We start from the raw sequence: 27,769 nt of genomic DNA, 5'->3' as shown, positions 1-27,769 counted from the left end.
ACTGCGCTCACAGACCGGCGCGCTGCTGCCCCCTAGTGGTCGTGTTCTCACGTTGTCTCTGCTTGTTGGGACGCTGCTTTTACTGCTGGATGAAGTGTTCAGATATATAAGTAAGAGCTGCCATACCGTTTAAAATACTCTAAAAGTCCTGCTTTCAGAAGTAAAAATACATCAACAAAATTGATAAAATCTTAAAGTAGGCAACTCATGCAATGCAAAACTGCATGGGCCCACGCAGGGTCATAGATATATTGTATACTATTAATTAATTGATTAATTATTATAGTATTATGATGCATTAATGCATAAGCAGCATTTTGATGTTGTAACTGGTTGATGGAAAGCTACAATTTTACAGTATGTTGAAATTAGAAGTATAGGGTGTCAGGATATGGCAATTATCAAAGTACAATGACCTCAAAACCTCATGTATAATACTACAGTAAATGATAACTCTTTAGGTTGTTGCATGCAAGACAGAACACGTGGGAGGCAAAGTGCTTGGTGTTTACATTCAAAGTGATGGGCCACTAAATGTCACAGGAATAAATCAACTTGAATTGTGTTGGCCCTCTCCATTTGGAGTTAGTAACTTTTACTCCACTCCACTAGTAATGGCACTGACTGTAGGGTCACTTATGTGGGTAGCTTGTATAAAATAAAGTAAACTAATCTTGTGATATTTTGGGGGCTCTGTACTTTTGCAGTCCTGTCATCCACCATTTGCCCTCGAATTCTGGCACTCAGAGGAACCCATCATATAGGCCAGGCATGTCCAAAGTCCGGCACGCGGGCCAATCACGGCCCGAGGTCAGATTTTATATGGCCCGCACCTTCTGTCTTAAAATGCATTATTTATGGCCCGCCAGCACAGTCAAAACGGAATGAATAACTCATACAAATTCAACATGCAATTCCTCTTTCTACCTCATGGTGGCAGCACCACTCTGTAACTGTCTGGCTGTTTGAAATTGGCTCTGACCCTTGACCTGTCATGTTACGGCAAGTAAAAAAAAAAGGAAAGTCGATAATGAGGGCCGCCGCTTCCAGGAGAGGTGGAGATCGCAATATTTTTTTCACCGAAAACCGAAACAACTGTGTCTGCCTAATTAGTCATGAGACTGTTGCCTTGTTTAAGGAATATAATGTAAAGAGACACTACGAGACCAAACATGCTAATGCTACAACAAGCTATCAGAGCGACCGAGCTAGAAAAGTGAAGCAACTCCAAGATAACGTGGCCACACAGTTATCGAGTTGTTGAGATGTGTTCACACATGAATGCTTACATTTGGTTACATTGCTATTTGCTGTCATTGAAAATAAAATGATTAAATAACAATGTATGTATAGGCTACTTGTATTGTTTAAAATAATGTCAGCAGGGACTGTTGGCCCTTGGGCATTTTCACATTATCAAATCTGGCCCTCTTTGAAAAAAATTTGGACACCCCTGTGGTAAAATAATAATGTCAGGAAGTAAAGTGACATTTTTTTATCAACCTGACAAAATTACGTTCTTGTGGGAAGAAAAGAAAAGAAAAGGCAACAATGTAACTTCTTTACATTCTAATAGAATGTAAAGAAGTTACATTGTATCAGAATGTAGCTTCTTTACATTCTAACAGAATGTAAAGAAGCTACAGTGTATAGAATGATTCTATTGAAGTTATTCCTTTTTTAAATGTTTTAGACGAGTCACTAATGACTTTAAAATAGTGATTATAGCTGATTTAACTTACAGACATGAGATTGATCTTCTCATGTCACTCTCTTTATACAATGATATAAATTCATCTCCGTTTTATCTACAAGGCTACTTGTATTGTTTAAAATAATGTCAGCAGGGACTGTTGGCCCTTGGGCATTTTCCCATTATCAAATCTGGCCCTCTGAAAAAAGTTTGGACACCCCTGATATAGGCTAATAGTGGCCTAACCTAAAGCAATAATTTAAATAAAATCATCCCTTCTTACTAATAAATCTTTTTTTTATACTGAACCTCTTGACTGTCTGAAGGGCTTCTCGTGTAATGTCTATTTTGAGCATCATACTGCCTTGGATATGTCTGACATTGTTAGGAGATAAACTCATTGTTCAGCCATTTCACACGGGAATCAATTATATTTCCATTTATCAAAGACACACCTGAAGTCAGATAAAGCGGACCATCAGATAAACTCGGAAAAATAAGATCTGAACATTATTCTCCTTAACTTTATCAGGCAGTCAAAGGAAATGTTCTCACATTTTGTCATAAAAAAGGACCACCGACCCTTTTTTACTACTCTTACTACAAATAATGTTAATATATCTTTAAAATAATGATACGTTTATGTTATTATAATATGCCTTATTCTAAGTATACATGGTACTGACATAACAGTGGATGTTTTATTCACTTTGTGCATTTAAGGTCCTGAACTCTAGACCCGTATGGCAAAGTGAACATTACCATAGCAACTGATGCAGCGCGACGGGACATACCAAATGAAAGGTTCAGAGGTTAAAATGCGAACATTGTGAAGTACTGTTTTGATGTTCAGTTTCGGGGTGAAATTACTCGACGCATTAGTAATTTTGTCACATGTTAAATGTGTAATATTTGCATTGTTGTTTTAATCGTGAATATAGTGATGCAATCACTGATTTACTCATCTAACCCCTGTGCGCTGAGTAGTACAATCCGATTTCAATATGGCGGCCGCGGGTTTGAAAATGTAAACGGGTGGAGAAGATAAACATTCGCAGTAACAACTCTGTCTTACGCTGTATGTCCGTACTTTCGCTATGGCATCATCGTGTTACTATTAACTACAGGGTATGGTCAAAACAGAAGACACATTCAACATGGCGGACGGCTGGAGAGAAGTGTTTGAAAGGAGCCGGGTGGTTCCTCCGCCCAGCCAGACAGTTCGCCTGGCTTTGGAAAACCACTTCACCCAGTCCACCGGTCTCCAGCTCCACCTCAGCCGACTCACTGCAGCTCACCTCCCGCAGGTGATTGCTCACAGTTAACGCTGAACGCTTGATACAGATTTAGAAAGAGTTGTGCTCGTGGCAGAGATGAGGTGGGGGGGGGTGGGGGGTATGAACGCACCTATAGTCTGTTTTAATTTGAGTCGACTTTCGGCTGTCTTTATTGAACAAAGGTATGATACAGGCCCCTATACTTTATCATACGTCACAGTGCGTCTGAAGCAAAGAGCAAAAGTTTAATAATTAAAGCTGACCTTTCATTTGATCAACCAGGCAATTACATTGACCACTGACAGACACCCATGTCAGAATGCCATGTGTGCTCTTTGCAAATTCGGTTTAGAGATATTTCCCCAAACACCACTGCAGTAAGTCACATACGCGTCTCATGGAAATAAGAAACACTTTTAAGATAACTTAGATTGTTGTTATACACACCAAGTATTATATGTATGCAGATTTTAGCGTTTGGATCTTGTATAAAGTTCTGGAGTGGAAATCACTCGTGGATGTTTGTTAAATTGGATTAGATTTTAAGGTTTCATTTGTCATACATGTAAACCTTTTAGGGCGACGATTACCTGTGACTTGTCTAATGTGTGTGTGTGTTTTTCCTTTTTAGACCCAGGAGATGTCAGGGGGGGAACCAGATGTGACCTACCAGCTGCGAGTGACCCTGTTTGACAGAAACCATCAGCACTTCTTTGGGAAAACATGGAGGAGTCCAGCCCAGAGGATGAACAACAACAAGATCTCCCTCAACGAGGTATCTTTACCATCACACTGAGATAAGGACCGACAACTGCAGATGTGATGCACTGTGTGTTTGGCTCTATTTCAAACTTCTCTCATGTTGTTATTGATTAGCAGTGGATTGATGATTATATAGTGAAATCAATGCCCATTCAAGTTTAAATTAAATTAATTTGGCACAGCCATGACTTAATTACAACCATCTCAAAAGCTCCACCACTCAAGGCTTTCAATTAGCACTGATGATTGCACTGTGTTCTTCTGCGCTCTTGAGAACGTTGTCAGTCTAAACTCAGCAAGTTACAAAGTGCCCTTATTACCAAAACGTGATTCCAGTTGCATTCAACAAGTCCCATCTTATAATCACCTTCTTCCTCACCCAGCAAGTTGAGAAAGAGCACTTTTTATACAAAGCAACAACTTACGAGAGTTATTACAGGGGATTTTTCATAAGAAAATGATGGATACAATACAGACACAATGAATAGCAGATCCATTAGTGATCAGGCAGTCGCCACTAATGAAACGTGTCCAGTTATTGTTACAGGGTTAAGAGGTTTCATACATTTAAAAATCACACAATGAATGTATAAAGTTAAACTATGTCCCTAAATCCTCTGAAAACTTGATGTTTCTCTATTACATTCAAAAGCCGTGACTAAAGAAGCAACAATAACTCCTTCCTAGAGAGAGAGAGAGAGAGAGAGAGAGAGAGAGAGAGAGAGAGAGAGAGAGAGAGAGAGAGAGAGAGAGAGAGAGAGAGAGAGAGAGAGAGAGAGAGAGAGAGAGAGAGAGAGAGAGAGAGAGAGAGAGAGAGAGAGAGAGAGAGAGAGAGAGAGAGAGAGAGAGAGAGAGAGAGAACCCCAGCAGGAACGGGCAATATGGATAAAATCCTCTATTATGATGCATCACTTTGCTCTGCAGTATCATTATATAACATGATTTACTACATTCTCTGGAAGATTTATATAGAAACCGTTGATAAATAAATTAAATGTTTGTTTTTGGCTTGGCCAGATAATTATATACCCCCCCCCCCCCCCCCCCCCCACAAAAAATGTAATTCATCACATTGATGCAAAAATCCTACATTAATTCTATATTGCGATAAAGCAGTCCTGCTCTCTGATTAGAAATTATGTGAAGTCAACAAACTTCACCCTAACAAGTGTCACGTGTGTGAGAGTCATAGCTAAAAATGAATCAGAGATCATTAACTGTAAGCAGTGATGAGTGTGACGCTACAGTTTGTAGTCTTTTGGTGTGATAATGTACTACAAACACAGTGCATTTCAACTGTAGAAATCCTGGCAGACTCGCATTTGCGGAGGCTTTGGTGTATTTTGCTATTTCAACTCTCAGCCCTCTCAGTTTTCACACTCCTTCCGACCAGATGTGAACAAAAAGTTTTGATTGATTTGCAAACAGCATGCACCGGGTACAATAACTCAACATCTAGCGCTTTCCAGAGCGGTGTTTCTGCCTCCTTCAAGGTGTTTCGCAGATGCATCTAATTAGTTCTCTGCTCATCCGCACGAGTGAGCAATAACAGACACCTCTGTCAGCTCTCTGTGGCTGCCATTACATGTTTAACTTTCACCATCGACAGGTTCAGCGGCGCCGCAGAGAACCGGCGGCAGATTGTTAGCAGCAGAGACATAAAACCTGCGTGAAGCCCAGTGAATTCAAAATGGACCATTTGGCTTGACTGCAACAATCGATCACTTTAAACGTCACGACTGAGTTGTGTGACTCAGCAGCACACTGAGGCGAGTGTCCGAGCATCCCGATGTTCCAATTTGTTCATTTTACAAGCCTTCTATTCTAACTCGTGGTATCACTTTCAGCTCCGCGTTAGTGTTCGGATGCAGATCGTACGAATGAAAGCGAAAAACTTCGGTCAACAGGACGTCAGTCCTTTGTGGTTTGGAGGTAAATCTGGTGCAATTCCACGTACTTCCTGTCGTATTATTTCTGCTGTGGTTGAGCGGCTCTGAACAAGCAACACTTGAGGCTGTATTGTCTTGTAATTGTAAACGTGAATGAATTTGGCCCGCAGTTTCAGTCAAATGTGTTTGAGTCTCACTTCGTCGCACTTCATTTCTTTACTCTTCCCAATCATTGTTCTCCCAGTCGTTTCTCCTCTGTAATCATCATTAGACAGAGGGAACAAAGAAACACCTTTTTTTGATGTGTAAAGTGTGTGATGTCCTCTTCGAAGGATGTGCTTTGATGATGAAATATCCAATCGCTTCTTGAAAACGCTAAAGAGAACGTCGAAGACAAACTATACGAAAGATCAAATATGGATCAGATTATCTTCACGGTATCCGTTCCAGTTGAAAGGATCTCTTTTCATTTAGCAAGGCACCCTCTGGTCTGTTTCCTGTACAGTGGTCAAAGTTAAAGTCGATGGCTTCCAACAACCCTTTACACTGTTGGTCAAGAACGCCACACTCTGATGCATTTTACTTGTAGTCAAAAGTTCTTAGTAAAAGCAATCTTCTTTTACTTATTTCTTTGTGTCCAGAGTAATTAGTTCCACTATCTGCTGTCCACGGCTGCTTCAGAATATATAAAAAGCTTCTGCTTCAGTTCATGAAGTCCCTGCAGCACCTGAAGGCAGCACGACACACATGTTGATGAATCCACAGCCCCTGAGAAGCGCGCCACGCTCGAGCGAGGAGCCGCTATGCTAGCACGGCCATTCACTGCGCCTGAGAACGACACCAGGCTGCCGCAGTAGAAGCACACAGTCGTAGTGAGACTTTTCGGTCCTCAGGAAACAGGAAACGAGGCCAGGAAGACAACCAGACAGCCCTCACAACCAATAAACCCTTCTCACGGCAGCCATTCTGACATGTAATAGCAGGGTAAACACAGGGGTAATTGATAAAACTGATGAAGGTCCCATTCTGTTCAGTGTCCCGGCCATTACGGTGAGCCAGCATGCACAACACCAGGGCCCCAGCCCATCTAAATGGAACAGGGCCATCGCTTTTTTTTTTTTTTTCAATCACACCTGTGTTTACCCTGCAATTACATGTGGAAATGGCTGCGACATTCAATGTCGGTAAAACATGAGAAATAGACTTATTTTTGGGAGAAACGTCTCTGATTGTGGTGACTTATTATGTTATTATACACGTCGCACTGAAAGCAATCATTTCACAGAGGGACGGGAGACAGAATGAGGGAACGAGCCAGACTTTTTTTTCCTGCCCTTCTTCCTCGTTCATCCAGGCAAAACAGCATCACTGCTGATGGCAGCTGTTCCGCACCTTCTGGCTTAAGACACCCGACGAGGCGTCCCTGCGATCGCGTAGAGCTTGAACCTCGATCCTCCAGTGGGAAGATGCAGTCAGCCAGAGGAGTTTCTTGTGAAAGGGTCCACGGTTTCATCCGCTGAAAGCGGGTCTCCCAGCGTCGTGTTTACCGTCTCTTTTAAGTCATTTTGTTATGTTTGAGCGGATATCTGTGGAACAGCTGGATGTCTGTGTTCTCTCTCAATCAGACATCTGAAGGCCTCTGAACATCCTGGTTGGAGGCCATGTCACCCACTGTTTTATGATCGCGTCGGAGCGCTGCCGACCTCCTCCGTAGCCTCCTGATGTTCACGATGCCTGATCTGCTCTCGGTGCGAGCTGTTGTTCGAGATGTTTTGAGAAACTCTTTTTGAAGGAAATAACACCGTGAGCTGTAGCTGGCTGATAAATGCGTTGCAGAAGTCTTTTTTTTCTAACAGAGACACCAATGAGTCACAGCTATGGCACATTCTGATTCCCAGTTTTTATCACCATCTGTTTTCTCTCCTTCCCTCTGCTCCATGTCCTTTTTGATGGAACAATCTCTCACAGCGTATGGCCTCACTTTGATCCGCCATAATAGTCGTAGCCCGTATATAAAAACCCACTTGGTATCCCAATAAGTGTCCAAATCCCATTATCCATCCAGGGTAATAATATAAAGCACATCATATCCCATCAGGATGATAAAGTGGGGCTGGCCTTCTCGGTGTCGTGCCGCAAGAGCTGCACCAGCTTTTCTTTTTTTTTTATTGGATTTGGCCCGATGCGCTCGCATTCATGCTGGTGTTTATGAGTGGCAAATTGCTGTTTGATATCTAAATAATGTCAGAGGGGGGAATCCTCTCTTCATTTACAGGGAGCACGGTGAAAATTGCGAGGCCGGCCCCCACCTCCCCCCCCCCCCCCCGGTCAGCCATGATGGATTGCTTTTAATATCGTCTGGAAAGCAAATATGCGCAGTGATTAAAGAGGGAGAGAGGCAGCTCTTGTTAGATCTATCTTCTTGCTTCGGCATGTCTTTCCTCCCCAGCAGAGGCAATGACGACATCTGTTTGTTTTCGTGCCGCTCCGCGTGTTTGTTGTCGAGCTGTCAAGTCTGACTTATGGAGCCGCTGTTTTAAAAAGTAGAGTGCACATTTTGGGACTGTTCGATTGTTGTTTTTTGTAAATGCTTTAATGGTTTTCAAATCTTGTGGAACCTGCTTTTATTTATGGAATTCAATGTATACAGCCCTTTAAATTCACACCGAAAAATGTAGGCCTTTGCTTCTGTTTAGGTCTATTTGCTTGGATGCACAAAGGGAAATGTAGGTTATTGCACATTTCCTTTGATGGGATTCTGAGGAAGAACAATGCCATGACATGCTTATATGTGTGTGCATTAAAAACAACAACTCTTTTAAGCAAAGTCAATTCACAATCTGGAGACTAATGTATCTTTAAAAAATCCTGGTACAAAGTCCAGTATGTCTTACATCACCCAGAATACTAGTTGCTGTTTTTCTCACATCATGACTCAGATTGTTTGATAACCGTCTGGATGTTTTCCACAAGGTTGCTCTCCTTTGCTGCACTCAGTCAAAGGGAGTGGAGGCCGTGGCCAGCAGAGGGCAATGTTGGGCCATAACACAGTCAGCCTCAGACGGAGGAGTTCATCGGCGGGAGGAGGCAGAAGGAGAGAAATGTGCATCTTTCTGCATTGTCTCTCACTGTGATCACTCCATTTGAACTCCCTGCCTTCACGGGGAGCCGGTGGTTTCTTCTCATATGTGCAACATTATCAGGCCGACAGCTGGGCTTTGGAGAAAAGGCCAAGTTTTGTTCCTGTCCGTGCAACCTCTTGTTTTTCTCGGTCTCCGAATGCTGTTTGGCATGACGTAGGCTGCACCGCACAGACAAAGCTGGGAGTAGCGCGCACACACACACACACACACACACACACACACACACACACACACACACACACACAAGCATGCCTATTTTACTTCTCTACCCTTTATTCTTTTGTCCCTTCTCCTAACTTTAAACTCATGTCTACACCTGACCTATATGCTAACCCAACAACCCCGAACCAAAGGAGCCTGACAGCAGAACGGACTCTGGTGCCCATTATGCGATGAAAACAACGCCCCCTCACCCCCACATGCACTAACACACACACACAGCCTTATTACATGACTTCAAAGCACTGACGAGCAGAAGAAGACAGCGCCTCCACCGATGGGAAAACATTTGAACATCAGTCATGCAATTCCTCCGCTTTTGTTTCCCGAGTAGTTGTTCTCCAAAGAGCAAGCTGCTTTTCAAAGTGAGCAGTCCCGCGTGGTTCAAACTTCAGCTCGGAGTACATGAATACATGGCGGCAGTCACACTCGTCCTGTGAGTGTGAAGCACACGTTTCTCCTTAAAGCGTTACTATACGTTGCCAAGTTGAAGCTGTCAGTGCTGTAACGACGCTCCAGCTGAAGCCTCCACGCCTCCCAGCTGGCTCAGCCGAAGAACAGCTTCTCTTTTTGTTGTTCTCTGCTATATTCACAGCGTTTTGCGGTCTGTCGCGTTTGACTGCACACACGATTCATATCTATATATCATCTCTCATGTCAACTCTGAACTTGACTCCACAAGAAAAGAATAAACTATTGGAGAATGAATTATGTTCCTCCCTGTTGATAACTTTGTAGGTGTTTCAGGCTGATTACCAGCAAACATCTGCGATGGAAGAGGCCCATTGATTCAGCCTTTAGTTGAACTGGTTTTGAAAGTGATCATGCTTCTCTGTTTTGTCCCCTAGATCAGTCATTCCAAATAAATTAGCTGAATTTCTTCCATAGTTGTTATTGAACATTTATACCTGCAGTATACCTTTAGGCCACACGAGGCAATCTGATGATTGTCGTCTACTTATAACATTAAATCTAAAACGAAAGGCTAGTGAACACTCTTTTTTTTTTTGTTTAACTGATAAGAGGAAATGAAAATAATGTGAGACTGTTAACTCTGCCTAAACGCATTCATTTGGTCTCATTTATAATGCATTAAACACGTGTATATGTTTTTAATAGCACATGCATAAAAAACAGGTATCGTTAACGATAACTCTTCAACATGGCTGGTTTATATATTCAAGATAATAAAAAGTGATGCGGAAATGGCAGTAACAATTTTTTTTTTTCTTTTTCTCAGGATTTATTAAAAAGGCCCATTCTGAATTTGGTCATTTAAAAAAAGTTTGGTGTACACTGCTCTAGGTTATGGGCAGCATAGCATGATGTCAGGGTTTCTACAGGTTTGACATTTAGGGATAGGTATTATTAGAATTATATTGATCCCGGTATCGATACTGTTCGAAAGTATCACTTTTTCTATTGATACATGCTACATACATGCGTCATAATTCTGTAAATACAAGAGAGACTATCTGGGAGCAATTAACAGATAGTCTTTGTGAAATAACTATTCTATGCATGCTGAGCATTTGCTGTGTTTTCACTCCCTTTTGTTAAAGTTAGCCCACTCCCCAGTACCCGTCCCCACTGCCAGCAGAAGTAATTAACTCTTTAACAATGGAAACGTGACAGTAATCCCATTAAACAGTGAATAGCTGCAGTAAGAAATCACGTTAGGAAAATGGACAATATTTCTGTCCCCACAGTCAGGCCTTGATTGGACCTATTTTCGGCACCTGATTGACGTCTCTCTCCAGCTTGCACCTTGTCACGACACTTTTATCATTCCTCTCGGTGTGTTGAGAGCGGTGACATCGCCGTCGTTTCCACCGTCATCCCACCGTCATCCCACCATCAACCTGAGCAGAGGTGCCATTAGTCGGGTCAACTGAAAACAGCTGTGTGGCTGCGCGGAACCTTTTAGCAGCAACGTCCGTTCTTGACCTTCTTGATCCAAAAATACTCAAGGTGCACTTCATATTTGTTTGCACAGAAAAGAATGATGTTGATGTCAGAGATCCTGCAGTAAAAGAGACGGCGACTAGAGATGTAACCGTGCACAATATATACGCTGTGTTTGTGTATATATATATATATATATATATATACACTACTTTGCATGTTCTACCGTATACTGTGTGGGAGGTGTTTTCTCTAATGGCGCAATTATCAGCTTTTATTTCAAATGCGTTGCTTCTGGGCTCTCCAACCTGTTGCTACTGATTTACATAACTGGGGAGGTTTTGATAAAAGAAGACTGATTAGGCCTTTTCTTTGCAAGGCTGAAGAGATTGTCAAGTTGGTGACACGGTATAAACACACATCACCACACCACCAAATTCAAAGCACAATGTTTTGTAAACTCTCATGAGCTGTGTTAAACAGCAGGTGATATTTATATTAATCAGTGTGCACATTTATACTGCTCTGCGTGTTATAGTCGTAAACACAACTGTATGTGCTGTGGTATTATGTGTTTTTCAGTCGTTCTGCTTCCCCGTGGCTTTGTTTGTGAAGCTGTCTGTGTGGTTTGTGTTCACACGAGTGCATGTTTACAGGACATTGTAAGCATAACCACCACTGTGGCATATATATGAAGAAATAAGAAGAACAAATAGGCTGCGAAAACTAGATTTGTTATCAATGTTTAGTCTTAAAAAGAAAATTTGCCGCCTTTCATGTGGACGTCCAATCAGGGTTGATGGTCAATGAAGTCGTCTGAAGAAGTAAATTCCCCAATGCGTGCTGGAAAAGCTGATCCCTCCCGCTGCTGAGCCGCGCCCGCTGTGCCTCCGTGTACCAGGATGCATTGCGGGCGAGCGGCGATTCCCCTGAGTTTCACAAATAAACAAAATTAACTCACAAAATGTCAATGAAGGAAATATTGTTAAACCTAAACCGACAAACGAAAGGACAACCCTTCAGAATTATAAAGAAATAACAAATATAAAGCTCACAAAACGCGACGTGGTTCGTCTTTCCACTGTTCCAACAATGAACAGTCCCCCCCCCCCCCCCCCCCCCCCCTCCGCTGTTTCTCTCTGCCATCGCCCCACTGTAGCGGCTTGTTGGCGGCGCTCACTCCTTCTTCAGGGACAGACCGTTAAATTCGAAAAATACGATGACAAAAATGTCCCCAAAACCTACTGGTCTTGGTTGTCTTTTCCCGTTTATCTTCAGGATCCTGAGGAAGGTCTCCGGCACGCCTCTGTCCCAATGAAGTGATGTCGTCGGCGACAGCATCCAACAAAAAGAGCTGCCCACACTGACAGCGATGACAGCAGAATGATTGTTCTGTCGGGAAGGCTCCACCGGTCGGTGACACGGCTAATTACTCCGTGCCATAGAGCTCCATTGTTGTCGTAAAAAGAAAACGCATCAATGAGACATACGATTGCTCTGGGTGACGTGTTCCTTCATTACCATGAACACGGGCACCGTAGTTTATTTGTTGGAAGTCAAAGTTGGAGACAAACTGACACGTTGTTGATTTCCACTAGATTTGATGGCGATGAGGAAAATAAACCCAATAATCTTTTAAGACATTGCTCCTGTATGCTCACGAGTACAGAATGGCCCAAAGGAGTCGTCTTTTGAACTGCTTTGAGCTCAGATAAATGGCCAGCAGTAAAACATGAACCGATATTGAGTCTGCCTTCTATTCTCTTTTTTCACAAGGCATGGCACTTCCCACGGTAAATGTAGCGAGCCCATGACACCCTTTTGTGTGGGAAAAAAAGTCATGTGATTGATGGACAAAGGAGCCGCTACAGCGGCATAGACGGGCCTTCAGCTTTCCTCGGGGCTTAATTCCTTCTCCCAACTGGCGCGCTACACTTAGAGATATACGCTTCAATTATACATGGGGACGGTGGGATCGCAGACTCTGCTGCTTTGCCCGAGAACTGATCAATACTTCAGTGACAAGGGGACCAAACATCTAGCAGGAGCAGCTGCTGCTTAACAGCTTTACACGCTGGAGTGGCACACCCCATAGACAGCTATATATTGTGTGTGTGTGTGTGTGTGTGTGTGTGTGTGTGTGTGTGTGTGTGTGTGTGTGTGTGTGTGTGTGTGTGTGTGTGTGTGTGTGTGTGTGTGTGTGTGTGTGTGTGTGTGTGTGTGTGTGTGTGTGTGTGTGTGTGTGTGTGTGTCAGGGAATTCAAGGGCCGCTACTGCGGATGTGACAGTTGGGAGAGATGAGAGCCTCGAGGAGGTGTTTGGTCTCTGTGTGTGTGTGTGACTTACTTCTACTGTGTGTGATGCGTATTGACTTGATTCTTACTTGACTCCTAGCTCTTTTCTCTTTCCGTCACTCCCTCTTTTCCCTCCAAATAGCATACACACACACACACACACACAAAAAGTAAGCTTGTCCCTATAATTCTGCATTGCCTGTGTGTGTGTGTGTGTGTGTGGTAGAGAGGGAAAGAGAGACGTTGAGACAGAGAGAAAGAAAGAGATTCTGTCCTCGTGCTTTGTTGTTCCAGGCTTTGACATTGCCAACATCAACTTTTGTTGAAATGTACCTTTTTAGAATACCTTTTTGAGTCTGGCAGTGTTCCTCCGACCCTTTCATCGCGTGTATATTTCCTGCATGTCTCCCTTATTGTGATGCCTCTCGAGCATAAACAGCCAGTGCCCCGCAGTTTGTCTGTGAGGCATTTCAGACGGGATTTACAAAATGTCAGGAGACCCGAAACCTGGGTGACAAACTAAGACTTTACCCAGCGAGCGCCGAGATCTGTCGCCGGCAAAGCTGGGGATGTTGTAGAGTAGAGATTCTTTGGATTCTGTCGGGGTCGGGGACAAGGCAGCGAACACCAGAGACGCTGAAGCTAAAAGTGAGGAATTTAGGGAAAAGGTTATGGGAGTTGTGCTGTTTAGGAGGTTCTCATTGTGTGCATTCTGCACGACTACTGTTCTTTCATCTGATTTCTCATCCTGCCTCAGACCAGCCTTGGCTATGATTCAGGGCTTATAACCTGCCAGGACAGATGTAACTCACAGTCAACCTTCCCTCTGCCTTCAGGACCTTAGTCAGTTTAACGTCATCTGTTATACCCGAGCCATGTCTGGAGCCATTATCCATCATGGTCGGTGTCTGTCTTCCCTGTGTTGTATGTTGAGAAAAAGAGTTGCCCGTTTCTTTCAGGTATTAACGGTGTGTTTTCAGACTGATGGCAGTTGGATTCAAACACACAGTTGGTATTGTGATACATTTACCTTCTGTGGGCTCTGAGGATGATCAGACGGTCCAAAGTTGTCCCTTTGGACAACTACATCCCAGATTAGCATGCCATTTTGTATGAATAATCTTTGGTGGATGTCCCCTGAAGACCCCAACATTGTTTCTAGCACTATCAACAGGTCGGAATTCCCCCATGACCAGAGCTTTGATCCATGTTAATATTGAACAAAAACAAGATTGTGTTTTATATATATCTGAAAGACAGATTGCCATGAAATTAGCTGAACACTTTTTGCACCTCAGGCAATGAACCTTTTCCAATTTCGACACTCAGTGACTCAATTCTTTCCTCTTGTGCCATCCTCAAACCAAAATGTCAATTTTAGACACAATGGTTCTTTCCCATTCATCTCTTGTCACCACTCACGCAACTTAACTGGTAGAAAAGCTCTTAGAGTTACACTGATTTTTGTGAGAGCAAATGGAAGCAAGGCAAGGCTCAAAAGGTAAATGAAACACCCGGGAGTGTGTGTGGCTTTGACGTGTAATTGCTGCTGCTGCAGTGGAGCAAGATGGTCAGCCATGATACTAGTCATAGATCGAGTGCTGCGAGACAGCAGACATAGAGCTAGTGCAGCAGGAGACGAGACTTCATTCATTCAGAATCTGACTGAAGATAAGGAATGTTGTGCTCTATGCTAAACATTTGGCCTCCCACCTGCGAACCAAAGTGGATTAATGTTTAGAGTATTTTCTTATGCATCACAGATGGCGTATATGAAAGGAAAAGGAGACATTGGGATGCGGTTGAAACTAGTAGGCACATCTGGAGTTGGCATGCAACTTGTATGCTTTATTTTCCGATGTTGGTGGATGCGGTATTAACCACTCATAATAAAGGGGTGGACATGGTCAGCAACAATACTCAGGTAGGCCGTGGCGTTTAATCAATGCTCAATTGGTAATAAGGGGCCCAAAGTGTGCCAAGAAAATATCCCCCCACCATTACACCACCACCACCAGCCTGACCCGTTGATACAAGGCAGCATGGATCCATGCATGTTGTTTTTGCCAAATTCTGACCCGAAATTGCCAAATTCTGAATGTCGCAGCTGAAATCGAGACTCATCAGACCAGGTTTTTCCAATCTTCTATTGTCCAATTTTGGTGAGCCTGTGTGAATTGTAGCCTCAGTTTCCTGTTCTTAGCTGACAGGAGTGGTACCCGGTGTGGTCTTCTGCTGCTGTAGCCCGTCTGCTTCAAGGTTCCACATGTTGTGCGTTCAGAGACGGTGTTCTGCATACCTTGGTTGTAACGAGTGGTTATTTGAGTTACTGTTGCCTTTCTATCATCTCGACCCACTCTGCCCATTCTCCTCTGACCTCTGACATCAACGAGGCATTTTCGTCCACACAACTGCCGCTCACTGGATATTTTCTCTTTTTCGGACCGTTCTCTGTAAACCCTAGAGATGGTTGTGCATGAAATTCCCAGTAGATCAGCAGTTTTTGAAATACTCAGACCAGCCCCCACCAACAACCATGCCACGTTCAAAGTCACTTCAATCCCCTTTCTTCCCCATTCTGATGCTCGGTTTGACCTTCAGCCAGTCGTCTTCACCACGTCTAGATGCATTGAGTTGCTGCCATGTGATTGGCTGATTAGCCATTTGTCTTAACAAGCAATTGAACAGGTGTGCCTAATAAAGTGGCCGGTGAGTGTATATCAACAACCTATTTCTGTCACACTTTTCTACAAACAAACGCTTTACATTGTTAGCATTGTGTCAACCCAAATCTACTGACACCCTGTTTACATTCCGTTTATGATGAAAACTGACTGAATACCCCACAGTGGAAACACATTTTGAATTATCTTAGACTTCTTGGCGCTATGGACACATTTCGATTGGTACGACAAAAGTATCTATACAATATATTGAGGTTCAGTTGTATCCATGCTGGCCAGCCTCCTCCACAACGACAATGAAAGGTTGGTCAGATATTTAAAAATCCCCGTAGTCTTAAATAGCCTCAGTTGGAGATTTTTGAAAAGTGAGAATCGCTCGATGAAAGTCTTTGCTGGATAGAAATCGCATCACTGTCCCCCTCAGTCCTTGGAGGGCTTCCACATAATTGGGCTGTTTCTCCAGTAATTGCTGCAGTCCTCTCATCTTTGGCCGATAAATCAGCTTTCCCCAGTCCTCCACCTGTTCTGTTTCTTTCTGTTCCTCTTTCCGTTTGGTCCTGACATTAACTTTTATATCAAATCACTCAGGGGAGACATTCTTTGCAGCCCAACCCTATCTTTCTCCTCGCACCAGTCACTCAGGTGATAGAATGGAACACCTTTTTGTGCCTTCAACTTCTCAATCGGCTCCATTACTCTGCCCGTTCTTTTTTTTCACCCTGTCATGCTTCAGGTTCTCATGAGCTGCCTCGTCCACTTCTACATCTCTGACCCTGCAGAATGGCCCTCCTTATACAGTCTGTAAAGGTTCAGGAGTGTATTATGGTAATGATAAGATGTAGGTATAATTTTTTACAAGGATCCAAATGTACCCACTCAGCAAGGGATAAAACTGCTGCTCGCTTTGTGCCGTTCTTCAATGTGAAATATCCACATTTCAGTGGCCATATTAGTTAATGAGACCCGATATGCTTTAGATACAGTGGTTCCTAGTAACTGAGACCTAACCGGGCATCAGAGTATGATTATCGGACTAATTGCCATTTAGGCTTCCCTTCATTAATCCGTCCGACTTCGTGTTTAAGTAAAACGTTTTCCCTTTGGGAGGCGGTGTTACTTTGCCCTGATCATCTAGTAGTGACTGACATGTTTCATGCTGGTCAAAGAAACTGTTTTGCTTTAAGACTCGTTATTCTGACTTAACAACAACCAGTTTAGCTACTTTCAGTCCCCTCCACCCTTTCGCCATCACCATATTTGGGTCAGCCTTACTGGGTCTGACTCAGGGATATGACGTCTCCATTCTTTATCCCACCTGCAAAGCAATGATGACGGCAGCAGAACTATTTGAGTCTAAATTAGGCTTGAAAAGGTGGCAGTGATTCAGAGGTCTGAATTTGTCCGGGTCTAAATTATATTCCGACTAATTGGGATTTATCTTTGGAATTCTACTTTACATTGATTCATGGGACGTGTATTGCTTTTCTGTTTGTTCATTTGTTTTCTCTTTATTTGCGATTAATTATCCTCCATTCTGACGGTCTGGTTTTCTTTGGTCTATTTTAGATGACAGACAATTTTAAACAGCTAGTGAAGCTATTAAGAAGTGTGTTTAGGTGAGCTGTTCCACACAGGTCGGCTTCACATCATGTCCAAAGTGTTCGACCTGTGAGGCCCTCTTGCTGAAAATCTATTTGATTCCACTCTCATACATATGCATACTCAGTCCGACCTGCCCCACCGACATTATTGGTCATAAGGGAGCCTGCAGCCTCCATCCCTGTCATTTCCTCTGCCTCTCTATCATCCACACCGTCATCTCTCATCTCTCCTGTGCTGGTGACAGTCACAGAATTTCACACCGGGAGGATTTGTGATGCTGATACCCGCTGGTTCTGAGCCTGTCAAATGACTTACTGTAACACTCTCCCTTCCTCTCACTTTCCTCCCTCTGCACCTCAGGCATTGGTCATGCTGCCAAAACTAGCATCAAAGTCAGCCAAGAATCTTCCTGAGTGCATGCGCTTCATAGTTTAGCTTCGTAGGACTTCATGAGCTGAGCTTTTGCTTTGAACAACAAGATATCAGGGTGAAGGCCAAAGGTCCACAGCAACTGCAGTAGATACAGTAAGAGCTCACAGTTCCATGTACACTAAAATAAAATGCATTAAAGGCCGTGTATTGTGAGCTTTTTCAATGCTGTATTACGTCAGCTTTTATTCATCTTAGACACATGGTCACATGCATTCATACAGGTACATGCATAACATGTGAACAGTTAACACAGGCCTGTTATCTAAGTCCCAGGTAGCTGACACTATAGTGCTCCCAGCTTCCCAGCCGGCATGTTGGCTCAATAGAAATGCTGTTTGCCGTTCTTTTGGGAGGACACCAGGGGTCAAACAACCGAGCCCATGTCAATTACACCCCAGCTGCTCTGGACCTCTATGCAGAAACCAATGCTCATTTGCAGCCTCTTCGTCTTCTTGTGCAATGCCATGTGATTCCCCCCCCCCCCCCCCCTTCAGTGCTCGCCCAGTTCCCACAAGTCAGGCATTTGAATGACCACCTCGAGGGGGCAGGAAGAATTAGCCTCTGCTTCTACAGTCTGAGAGCACCATGAGAGGCTCATAATTGTTTGTTTCGCACCAGCAGCCACTAAATGGACTCTATGAAGCTATTACACAGGTTTTTGTATTCAGATTTTTCAAAATGCAAGTTTTATATGCATTGCAAATCACTGTGTTTTTGTAATCACTTTAAGAAGACAATAAGTCAGCTTTATTACTAATATATTATATAAATATATACACAGGTGCTGGTCATATAATTAGAATATCATCAAAAAGTTGATTTATTTCACTAATTCCATTCAAAAAGTGAAACTTGTCTTATATTCATTTATTACACACAGACTGATATATTTCAAATGTTTATTTCTTTTAATTTTGATGATTATAACTGACAACTAAGGAAAATCCCAAATTCAGTATCTCAGAAAATTAGAATATTGCTTAAGACCAATACAAAGAAAGGATTTTTAGAAATCTTGGCCAACTGAAAAGTATGAACATGAAAAGTATGAGCATGTACAGCACTCAATACTTAGTTGGGGCTCCTTTTGCCTGAATTACTGCAGCAATGCGGCGTGGCATGGAGTCGATCAGTCTGTGGCACTGCTCAGGTGTTATGAGAGCCCAGGTTGCTCTGATAGTGGCCTTCAGCTCTTCTGCATTGTTGGGTCTGGCATTTCGCATCATCCTCTTCACAATACCCCATAGATTTTCTATGGGGTTAAGGTCAGGCGAGTTTGCTGGCCAATTAAGAACAGGGATACCATGGTCCTTAAACCAGGTACTGGTTGCTTTGGCACTGTGTGCAGGTGCCAAGTCCTGTTGGAAAATGAAATCTGCATCTCCATAAAGTTGGTCAGCAGCAGGAAGCATGAAGTGTTCTAAAACTTCCTGGTATACGGCTGCGTTGACCTTGGACCTCAGAAAACACAGTGGACCAACACCAGCAGATGACATGGCACCCCAAACCATCACTGACTGTGGAAACTTTACACTGGACCTCAAGCAACGTGGATTGTGTGTCTCTCCTCTCTTCCTCCAGACTCTGGGACCCTGATTTCCAAAGGAAATGCAAAATTTACTTTCATCAGAGAACATAACTTTGGACCACTCAGCAGCAGTCCAGTCCTTTTTGTCTTTAGCCCAGGCGAGACGCTTCTGACACTGTCTGTTGTTCAAGAGTGGCTTGACACAAGGAATGCGACAGCTGAAACCCATGTCTTGCATACGTCTGTGCGTAGTGGTTCTTGAAGCACTGACTCCAGCTGCAGTCCACTCTTTCTGAATCTCCCCCACATTTTTGAATCGGTTTTGTTTCACAATCCTCTCCAGGGTGCGGTTATCCCTATTGCTTGTACACTTTTTTCTACCACATCTTTTCCTTCCCTTCGCCTCTCTATTAATGTGCTTGGACACAGAGCTCTGTGAACAGCCAGCCTCTTTTGCAATGACCTTTTGTGTCTTGCCCTCCTTGTGCAAGGTGTCAATTGTCGTCTTTTGGACAACTGTCAAGTCAGCAGTCTTCCCCATGATTGTGTAGCCTACAGAACTAGACTGAGAGACCATTTAAAGGCCTTTGCAGGTGTTTTGAGTTAATTAGCTGATTAGTGTGGCACCAGGGGTCTTCAATATTGAACCTTTTCACAATATTCTAATTTTCTGAGATACTGAATTTGGAATTTTCCTTAGTTGTCAGTTATAATCATCAAAATTAAAAGAAATAAACATTTGAAATATTTCAGTCTGTGTGTAATGAATGAATATAATAGACAAGTTTCACTTTTTGAATGGAATTAGTGAAATAAATCAACTTTTTGATGATATTCTAATTATATGACCAGCACCTGTGTGTGTGTATATGTATATGTATATATATATATATATATATATATATTTACTTTCTCTCTGTATTTATGTTATGTAATTAATTAGATTGTCTATTAAATGTCCCCCTTGTCACCCCACAACATGAATTTTGTCTCAAGGTATTATGATTAAAGTTCATTCTTTTACCAGGACACAGTTCTTACCTGCTACCTGCTAAAACCAGTTTACCGTGAGACGGATCTGAAACGATTCACGGCAGAACCACCACCACAATCCTCTCCCTTATCTCTCCCGCTCTCTGGTTTACATCTCCCAGCAGCTCCCGCTCTCTTTCATTTGCCTTCTTTCCTGTTATAGTTTGGTTCTCTGTCACCCACAAAGGGGTCTCAGCAAAAACCCCCAGAAGCTGCAGACAGGCTGGTTGTTGCTAGTGACAGTGACTTCAAGCTCCATGCCTCTGTGCTGATGATGTTTTAATGTCACCACAATGCTGTTAGCCCCTCTTTACTCAAGTTGTGTGTGTGTGTGTGTGTGTGTGTGTGTGTGTGGAGAGGGGGTGGAGAGGGGGTGGATATTTACCCCTGCGAGAATCGATTACTGCTTTGTTGACAGTCGCTGCGCACTATAACCTCCCATTAGGTCCGACATATGCTGCGCCTGGCATTGCTGCCGATGCAAGCTGTTTTCTCAATGACATCTCGCAGTGCTCCTGTGGCGTCGGGAAGGAGCGAGATCTCATGAGATTGCCGTGACGTAAAGTTCTGGGGAAAAGTATAGTCATTTCTGTTGGCCTTGAAACAGGGGCACATTTTGTGCTTTCTCTCAGGCAAACTGAAGTAAGCGTCACTGTCGAATATTTGAATGTGAAAACGAATATATCTGTACTGACAGGATATGAAGAAAGGTGCGTGCCAACAGAAGTGAATTTTGTGGGCATATATCAACAAGTTGTATCAACAACTAAAACACACCTAAATCTAACTGACTTCTATTGGCACACACAGCTTTCTTCTCCTTCCAAAGCATTGCAGTACATTATTTGCAGCACTGCCTCCCAACTCGGTGAAAGATGTAGCACCATTATGCTTCAGGGCAGCTGCTCTGAAGCAGGATCTAAACAACACAGGGCATCTAAGAAATCTGTGAGTTAGTAGTGGAAAAAGTGATGAAAAAAGGCCGTGCGGGGTGCAGATAAAGCATGCTGTCATAGGAACACTGTACCAATCAGCTCATGTATCGAGAATCTAGGTAAAAAATGTTTAATCAAAAACACTTGACACTATTTTATCCTTAGTTCAGCTCGTCTGTCGACAAAATATTCAAAACTAGTGATAGTGGTTTTCTTGAGCATTTACTGCATCCTTTGAAATTCTAAATTATTGCAAATTGAGTCGGAGAGATATTTGTTCCGTGGGGACAGTGTTTATTTATTTCTTATTTTTTTTCCTGAGATTGGAGCGGAATCAATTTGGAGCTATATCAAAGCAGTGAGGCAGATGAAAAAGAAATTTTACCTTTTGAATTGGAAATCCGTCGTGAACAATGTCCACGTTTGGATCGCTCTGAGACTGGGGACTACGTCTTTGACCACAATGCAAATCCCACGTTATCACCGGGGGGGGGGGGGGGGGGCTTGGGGAAAATGTCTGGTTAATACAGCTTGGGATAGGTTCAAGAGAAGTTCAGTCACAGATGAGGCTTTGATTTGGGAGTTAAGGTTGGAGGGGGAATAAAGAAATAAGCTGAGGGAAAGTAAAGTTTCTCAGTCCATGAATACTGAATGACATGCATCTTGGGATGGGGGATATTTTTACCTTTCCCAGCTCAGCCAGCGTTTGCTTGGCTATCCATCTGCATTCAAAGCTGAGCAAACGCACAGAATACATGTTCAGTACCAGAAATTGTGCATCACCGTTACCGAGAAATTAGTCAGTTGTCAGATCTGAACAGAGATGTTGTTAAGATTTCATAAAGTTACTTTTCCCTCAAAGTTCCAGTTTAAAGTTTTGTCCTCACAGACTCCGAAGCCTCTGTGTTGAGTTACCAGACATTGTTACTTATCCTGTTCTGTCTCATCGCCCGTGTTGATAAATCCTTCACAAACATTTGCTAATGTTGAATCACATCCAGCAGGAGACTGCCGTCTTAGCAGACAAACCCTGTTTTCATGAGCTTTTTTGTGAATCTCAAAAATCCTTGGCAAAGTCCGGTGAATGTATGAAAACAAGCAAACGAGACATTTAACTAAATCAAACCGTGGCTAGACGAGTATCTTCGCCTCCCACGTATTTCTTTTGTATTCTGCAGCGTTTGTATTTGCACTAGTAATTTAAACCTACCCTGCACAGAGATAAAACACCGATGTGGCCGAAATAGGAACGCCTCAGAGGTTTTAAACTTGAATGGACAGCTCTGTGGTGGCTGATAGCCGGGGTTTGAAGACGAACAGCCTCTGCCACAGTGGGCTGGGAGAAATTGGCTCTGTATTTCAAGGTAGCTCATGTCTGCTAAAGCCATTTTTTTTGTCTGTTGACACTATCATGTTCTTCTTTATGGCTTTTAGATAATAACAGGCTTTATTGTGCTCGGGAACCAACGGATCACATAGAATTCGTGGGTCCCTTTATCATATTCAGGCCTTTTGTGCATGTAAATCAGTGCGGCTCGGCTGTAGGTAGGCTACTATTTCCTATTTGAATGGCAGATCCGAGTCTGTAAACAATTGCACCTACCTGGCACGGACTACAAACAGGCTCCCAAAAGACCCGACTGTCTTCCTCTGAAATTGTGTAAAAATAGCGAGGTCATACCCCCCCCCCCCCCACCCCCCACACACATAATTCTAAAGAGCTCACGAGGGGCACGTACCCGCCTCTTGAATGTGAGATTTTTGGTGTCACACAGTCGCCTGTTAGGTATTCTTATCAAGCCTGGATGTTTGGCTCTTTCCTTTTCCAGACCTGCAATATGGTGATTGACACCAGCGCGCGTGGCATGACCGCAGAGGATCAAACGCAGCACAAGAATTGGATGGAATAACGAGTTCTGTTAATCTTTCTAAGTCACAGATACAACCCGACAATAATAATGGAGGCACACAATCGTTTTGCCAATTAATCAGAATTAACTGCCATTTCGTTTCACTTCAGTCATTCAGCCTGACATCATGTCTTGTTGGGAGGGGGGGTTTTCTTTTCCTCTAACCAATCAATAGTGAATAACATATCCATTCTGCTGATGTCTTTTTCCTTTTGAGCTGTGGTAGCGGTTGCTATGAGCAGTTACCTTTTTTCACAATGATTAAAGAAATATGCCTTTAATAGTGGTGACTTCATATGACATCAGGAGCCTAATTCAGGTAATTCAGGATCCCAGTCATCTGGAATACATGGATACAATAAAATAGGTTTGTGGTACTGTGGCATCCTTTTCCTATTCTTCTCCTTTTGTTCTTCCAAGTTAATTCAATAGCGCATGTTTTCGTTGTAAAATCCGACAAACCTGGTGAAAATGAGTGCAGTCTTTATGTTATTTTCAGCCAAGGTGTCCAAAGTCCCAGTGCCATATGTGAGGTATCCTCTCACGTATGATGACCATCCATAAACTGTCAGCAAGAGTTGATGCTGAGGGCCGTGGGACTGTGCACCATCTTGTTCTTGTTTATGTGTCACTTCCCTGTGATAGTCAACATGCTGTTTTTATAGTATAGTATGTAATTCAATGTACTACGGGTTAGATCACAAGCATTGGCTTTAGATAAAATCCAAGCTGCATTCTGAACAAATCAAAGATGTGGCATTGATAACGTAAATCCTCTCTGTGTGTTTGATGACTCCTTTAGGTCCTGTATTTCCATACGTCTCTGCGGTTGCCCAGCGCAGTAGTGGTCCTGGAAGTGGTGTCGTTGTCACTCAGGCCAGATGGCTCCCAGCAGGCCCTGGGGAGAGGCTTCACTGTCCTGGAACTTTTTACCAACAGGCCAGAGGCTCAGGCTGCTGACGGGGACAGAAGGTGATTATCCCATCCTTAATTACACCAGCCAGGTATTAATTCGGTTCATCATGAGGAGATGGTTGAAGGACAGGCGTGGCTGTGGTGAGGGGGGGTTGCTGCTTGAATATCATCCAGCAGCTGCAAGATTGCCATACATACATGTAGCATGCTTGCAGAACTACTACTTTGTGAAAGCAGTTTTGGGTTTACTCTGTTGTCAACAGTCAGCTAGTCCAAGTTCAAGACCTTTATTTGGTCGGTTTTGCCGCAGTAGCATAAACGATAACAACACAGGGCAAGACTCACAAGATAGAAAACACACAGATTCATAACCACATATTAAAAACACATAAACACCAGGTGAGAGAAAAATATACAATATTAGAAAAGGCATGGTTGAAGACGTTTGCTACCTGTACTTCATAGAGTTGAGCAGTGAAATGTCAGAGGGTATGAAAGAGAATTTATATCTGTTAGTTTTGATTGATGGTCGTCTGAGGCGGGAACCAGAGGGCACAAACCTAACAGACACCAGTTGTTGACACTAGGATTGAATGTAGCTAGCACAGCCTTCAACCCATTGGAAACTATAGCGGCTCCAGCTGCATTCAGTCACTCAGGTTGCTCTCAATGTGTATCCTATAGGCTCAATCTACACCATGGATCACCAAGAAGTCTCCTCCATCCCCTCCTGAGGGACACCGTTGACTGTAAGGAGCTTTTTTATTATGTACTATGTATTGTAAGTATTTATTAGGCTGACCCACTTTAAGTATTTGTCCCCTGAGTAATGCAACAGGAAAAGATGAGCGGGCCGCAATACATGTGGGACTTAACTGTATGAATTTTCAAGCCACGCCATGTTTCCTCTGTTCTGTTCTTTGCCATGTTATAGCAGGCTGAGCTGTTTTCCAAATTAAATATCATACCAATGATTCACGACGACTTCATATAGTCTGGAGGCGCAATGTCAGGTGTAACCTTTGGGGACTGTAATCCGAAATGGGGTAGTGGCCCTGCTGTGTCAATTTATTTTGGCAAAGACTTAATCTGTTAGCTACTATCAAAGTAAAGTGATAGAGTATCAGAGTGGTGGCTTATGCTTTGATGAGATATAGTAAATATAGTAGATTGACTAGCAACACATTTAATTTGTCTAACCCAGCTAAGCTGGCACTAAAACCTCACTGACGTGGAATAACTCCCAGTACGAACCGTATGAGGACAAGAAAAACAGATATTCTGTGTGAAAACCCCAAAAGAGATACCGGTGCAGGAGGTGCTGAGAGAAAACAATAAAATGAAAATGTCAGAGGAAAACAACAATGTGAAATGACACAAAGAGGAGTTCTCTGTCGAGTATCTGAAGTCTCTGCCAGGTACCATCCCAGAGGGACGGGTCACCTGCATGTAAGGACCGTCTAACCGAGATGTCCAACAGAGAGAAAAGACACATTTGAAGCAGCCAACACCTTGCCCCTTGCATTTGGCCTGAAATGAAAGTAGTCCCAGGCAGCCAGGGTCAATGTATTATTGACCATCGTATTTTTCTCCTCAGGGCAAGTTTCGGTTATTTTTGCGGTGTACTTTTTCGCAATATATTTCTTTAAACGCCTCTATGCAAGCTGCGTCCAAAAGAGTGATTTTAAAGATCCTCACACTCTGCACGATGCCGAACAGTTACATATGCAATGAACAGGTAATGAAGAAAGCTATTACTTCTGATTGAATTACTTTAACTGTGGATCTCCCTGCTGGAGGTTGACAGTTTTGGTTATTCATCTGGCTGCGGGTGTGGTTCACGACTGCTGGTTGGATTATCTTTTAATATCAGACTTGTATCAGTTTGGCTTTTGAGAATAAATCCTGAATTATTGAGTTTGCCGCTGAAGCTCGGGGTTGGTCTCGATATGTCCTTGCTTGGCCTAAAAACCACGGCTATGAATTACAAAACACTGTAGTGCCTCGCAGTGTGAATAACACTGTGCCCAGTGAGAGCCAGAGTTCCTGTCTTGGCTATCATGTCACATGAATATTAGAAACCCTTCTCTCAAACGGACTCTTACACTCGCTGAATTATTAACCACATGCCTGTTGTTTAGTGGAACGTTTGCTTTTTTTGTTTTGTTCTCAGGGCCATATTGCTGCCACTCTTGCGGCTCTTTTATGGACGGAACCCTTTTTTTTTTTGTTTCTTTGTATCACTTTTCGTCACATCCACTGTGACTGGAACACGCAGTCCTTGTATCTACTTCTTGATGTGAAGCATCGTGAGTCTGCTTCACATCTAAAACTGTTCTGTGCTGGTGTGAAATAAGTACATTTCCTCATGGTGGTCATTCATGTCTCGTTGTGTGAACGGATTATAATGAGGAAACATGCCCCGGGGGCTGACGTTGTTTTCATCCTTCATTCGTTACAGATTCCACATTATTCAGTTCCCCGACTTTGTTTTTTGAAAATATCTTCATTACTTCTTGATGAAGTTTAAAGGGTTGAAAGATGGATTGACTAAAAGTGAATGAATTTAAACTATAAACGGATGTATCTCCACACATCTGCCATAGCAAGCGTCAACCCACCATCATCATTGCAGTACAGTGTGCTTCCTCATAGTCCTAAAACAAGCGGACGCCTTAAAGCGAAGTACAAAAACGGACTGCGTGGCTCGTCTCCTCTCATGTCAGCAACGGTGCACTGAGCTCATTTGGTTTCAGTTCATTTCGATGAACAGATAGATGCAGACAGAAACTAAATCAAAACACTTCAGGGATGTGGGTTATAATTCATTGTCCGTCACAGACGCAACACACTGTTTCTCTTTACATTCATTCAGCATGCCACTCTCATACAGGTAATCTCTACTCTCCCTTTATCTTCTTTGGTGTCTGCCCTCAAGGCCGGCTCACGTTGTGTATAAGACCTGCCCCCTCGGATGTTTGCAACCAATTGAAAAACGACAAATGCCACCTGGTGAACGTGATTGCACAGGAAATACCTCGGTGCGAAACAGCAGGGGCCGTGTCGGTGTGGGAATGTTGTTCCAGGTAGTTGAGAACCAGCAAGTTTTATTTTTTCGGTGGGCTGACCTCTGTGTTGGGCTGTGCCCACACAGAGGTCTTATTGAATGAGGAGGCTGATTTAAAAAAAAATAAAAAAATAAAAAAAATTATAATTTATGCAGTGCAAATGTTGGTGTGAACACGATCCAAGCAGCTTTTCTGAGACGGCCTCATACGTACAGCTTGAGGCCGGGCAGAGCGCTCTTCTGTAAGACTCTGTGTTGTGATTTGTTAGTTAGAAGATCTGAGATCTGGACTTTTCCTCTTGTTGAATGTCACACACTGGGCCATAATAACTTTCAAACATTTACTTGATTTTGTATAGTTGAGAAAAACTTTTTGAAAGAAGCTGATATTGACCAGCAGGCTATTGATTAGCATGAGCTAGTGTTCGTCCCTCGGTGTCTTTGGGGGCATTAAAAGGGCCTCCAATTATGTCTTCAGTGTA

The 27,769-nt window shown here is 43.0% G+C and overlaps 1 protein-coding gene across 1 annotated transcript in view; it reads left to right on the top strand.

Annotated features, from left to right (window-relative positions):
• Positions 1-2,742: 2,742 nt before the first annotated feature.
• nphp4 (nephronophthisis 4) overlaps positions 2,743-27,769 on the top strand; it is a 145,012-nt gene continuing 119,985 nt past the window's right edge. The window contains exons 1-4 of the mRNA XM_076093142.1: positions 2,743-3,000; positions 3,608-3,745; positions 24,108-24,277; positions 24,905-24,969. Of these exons, the coding sequence (XP_075949257.1) occupies positions 2,824-3,000; positions 3,608-3,745; positions 24,108-24,277; positions 24,905-24,969 (550 nt within the window). The 5' untranslated portion in view covers positions 2,743-2,823. The remainder of the gene's footprint in view (positions 3,001-3,607; positions 3,746-24,107; positions 24,278-24,904; positions 24,970-27,769) is intronic.

The sequence above is a fragment of the Anarhichas minor genome, unplaced genomic scaffold (assembly GCF_050575085.1).
Source record: "Anarhichas minor isolate MPS153535 unplaced genomic scaffold, ASM5057508v1 ptg000003l, whole genome shotgun sequence".
Lineage (NCBI taxonomy): Eukaryota > Metazoa > Chordata > Actinopteri > Perciformes > Anarhichadidae > Anarhichas > Anarhichas minor.
The sequence above is the reverse complement of the archived record's forward strand: the minus strand, read 5'-3'. Positions and strand labels throughout refer to the sequence as shown.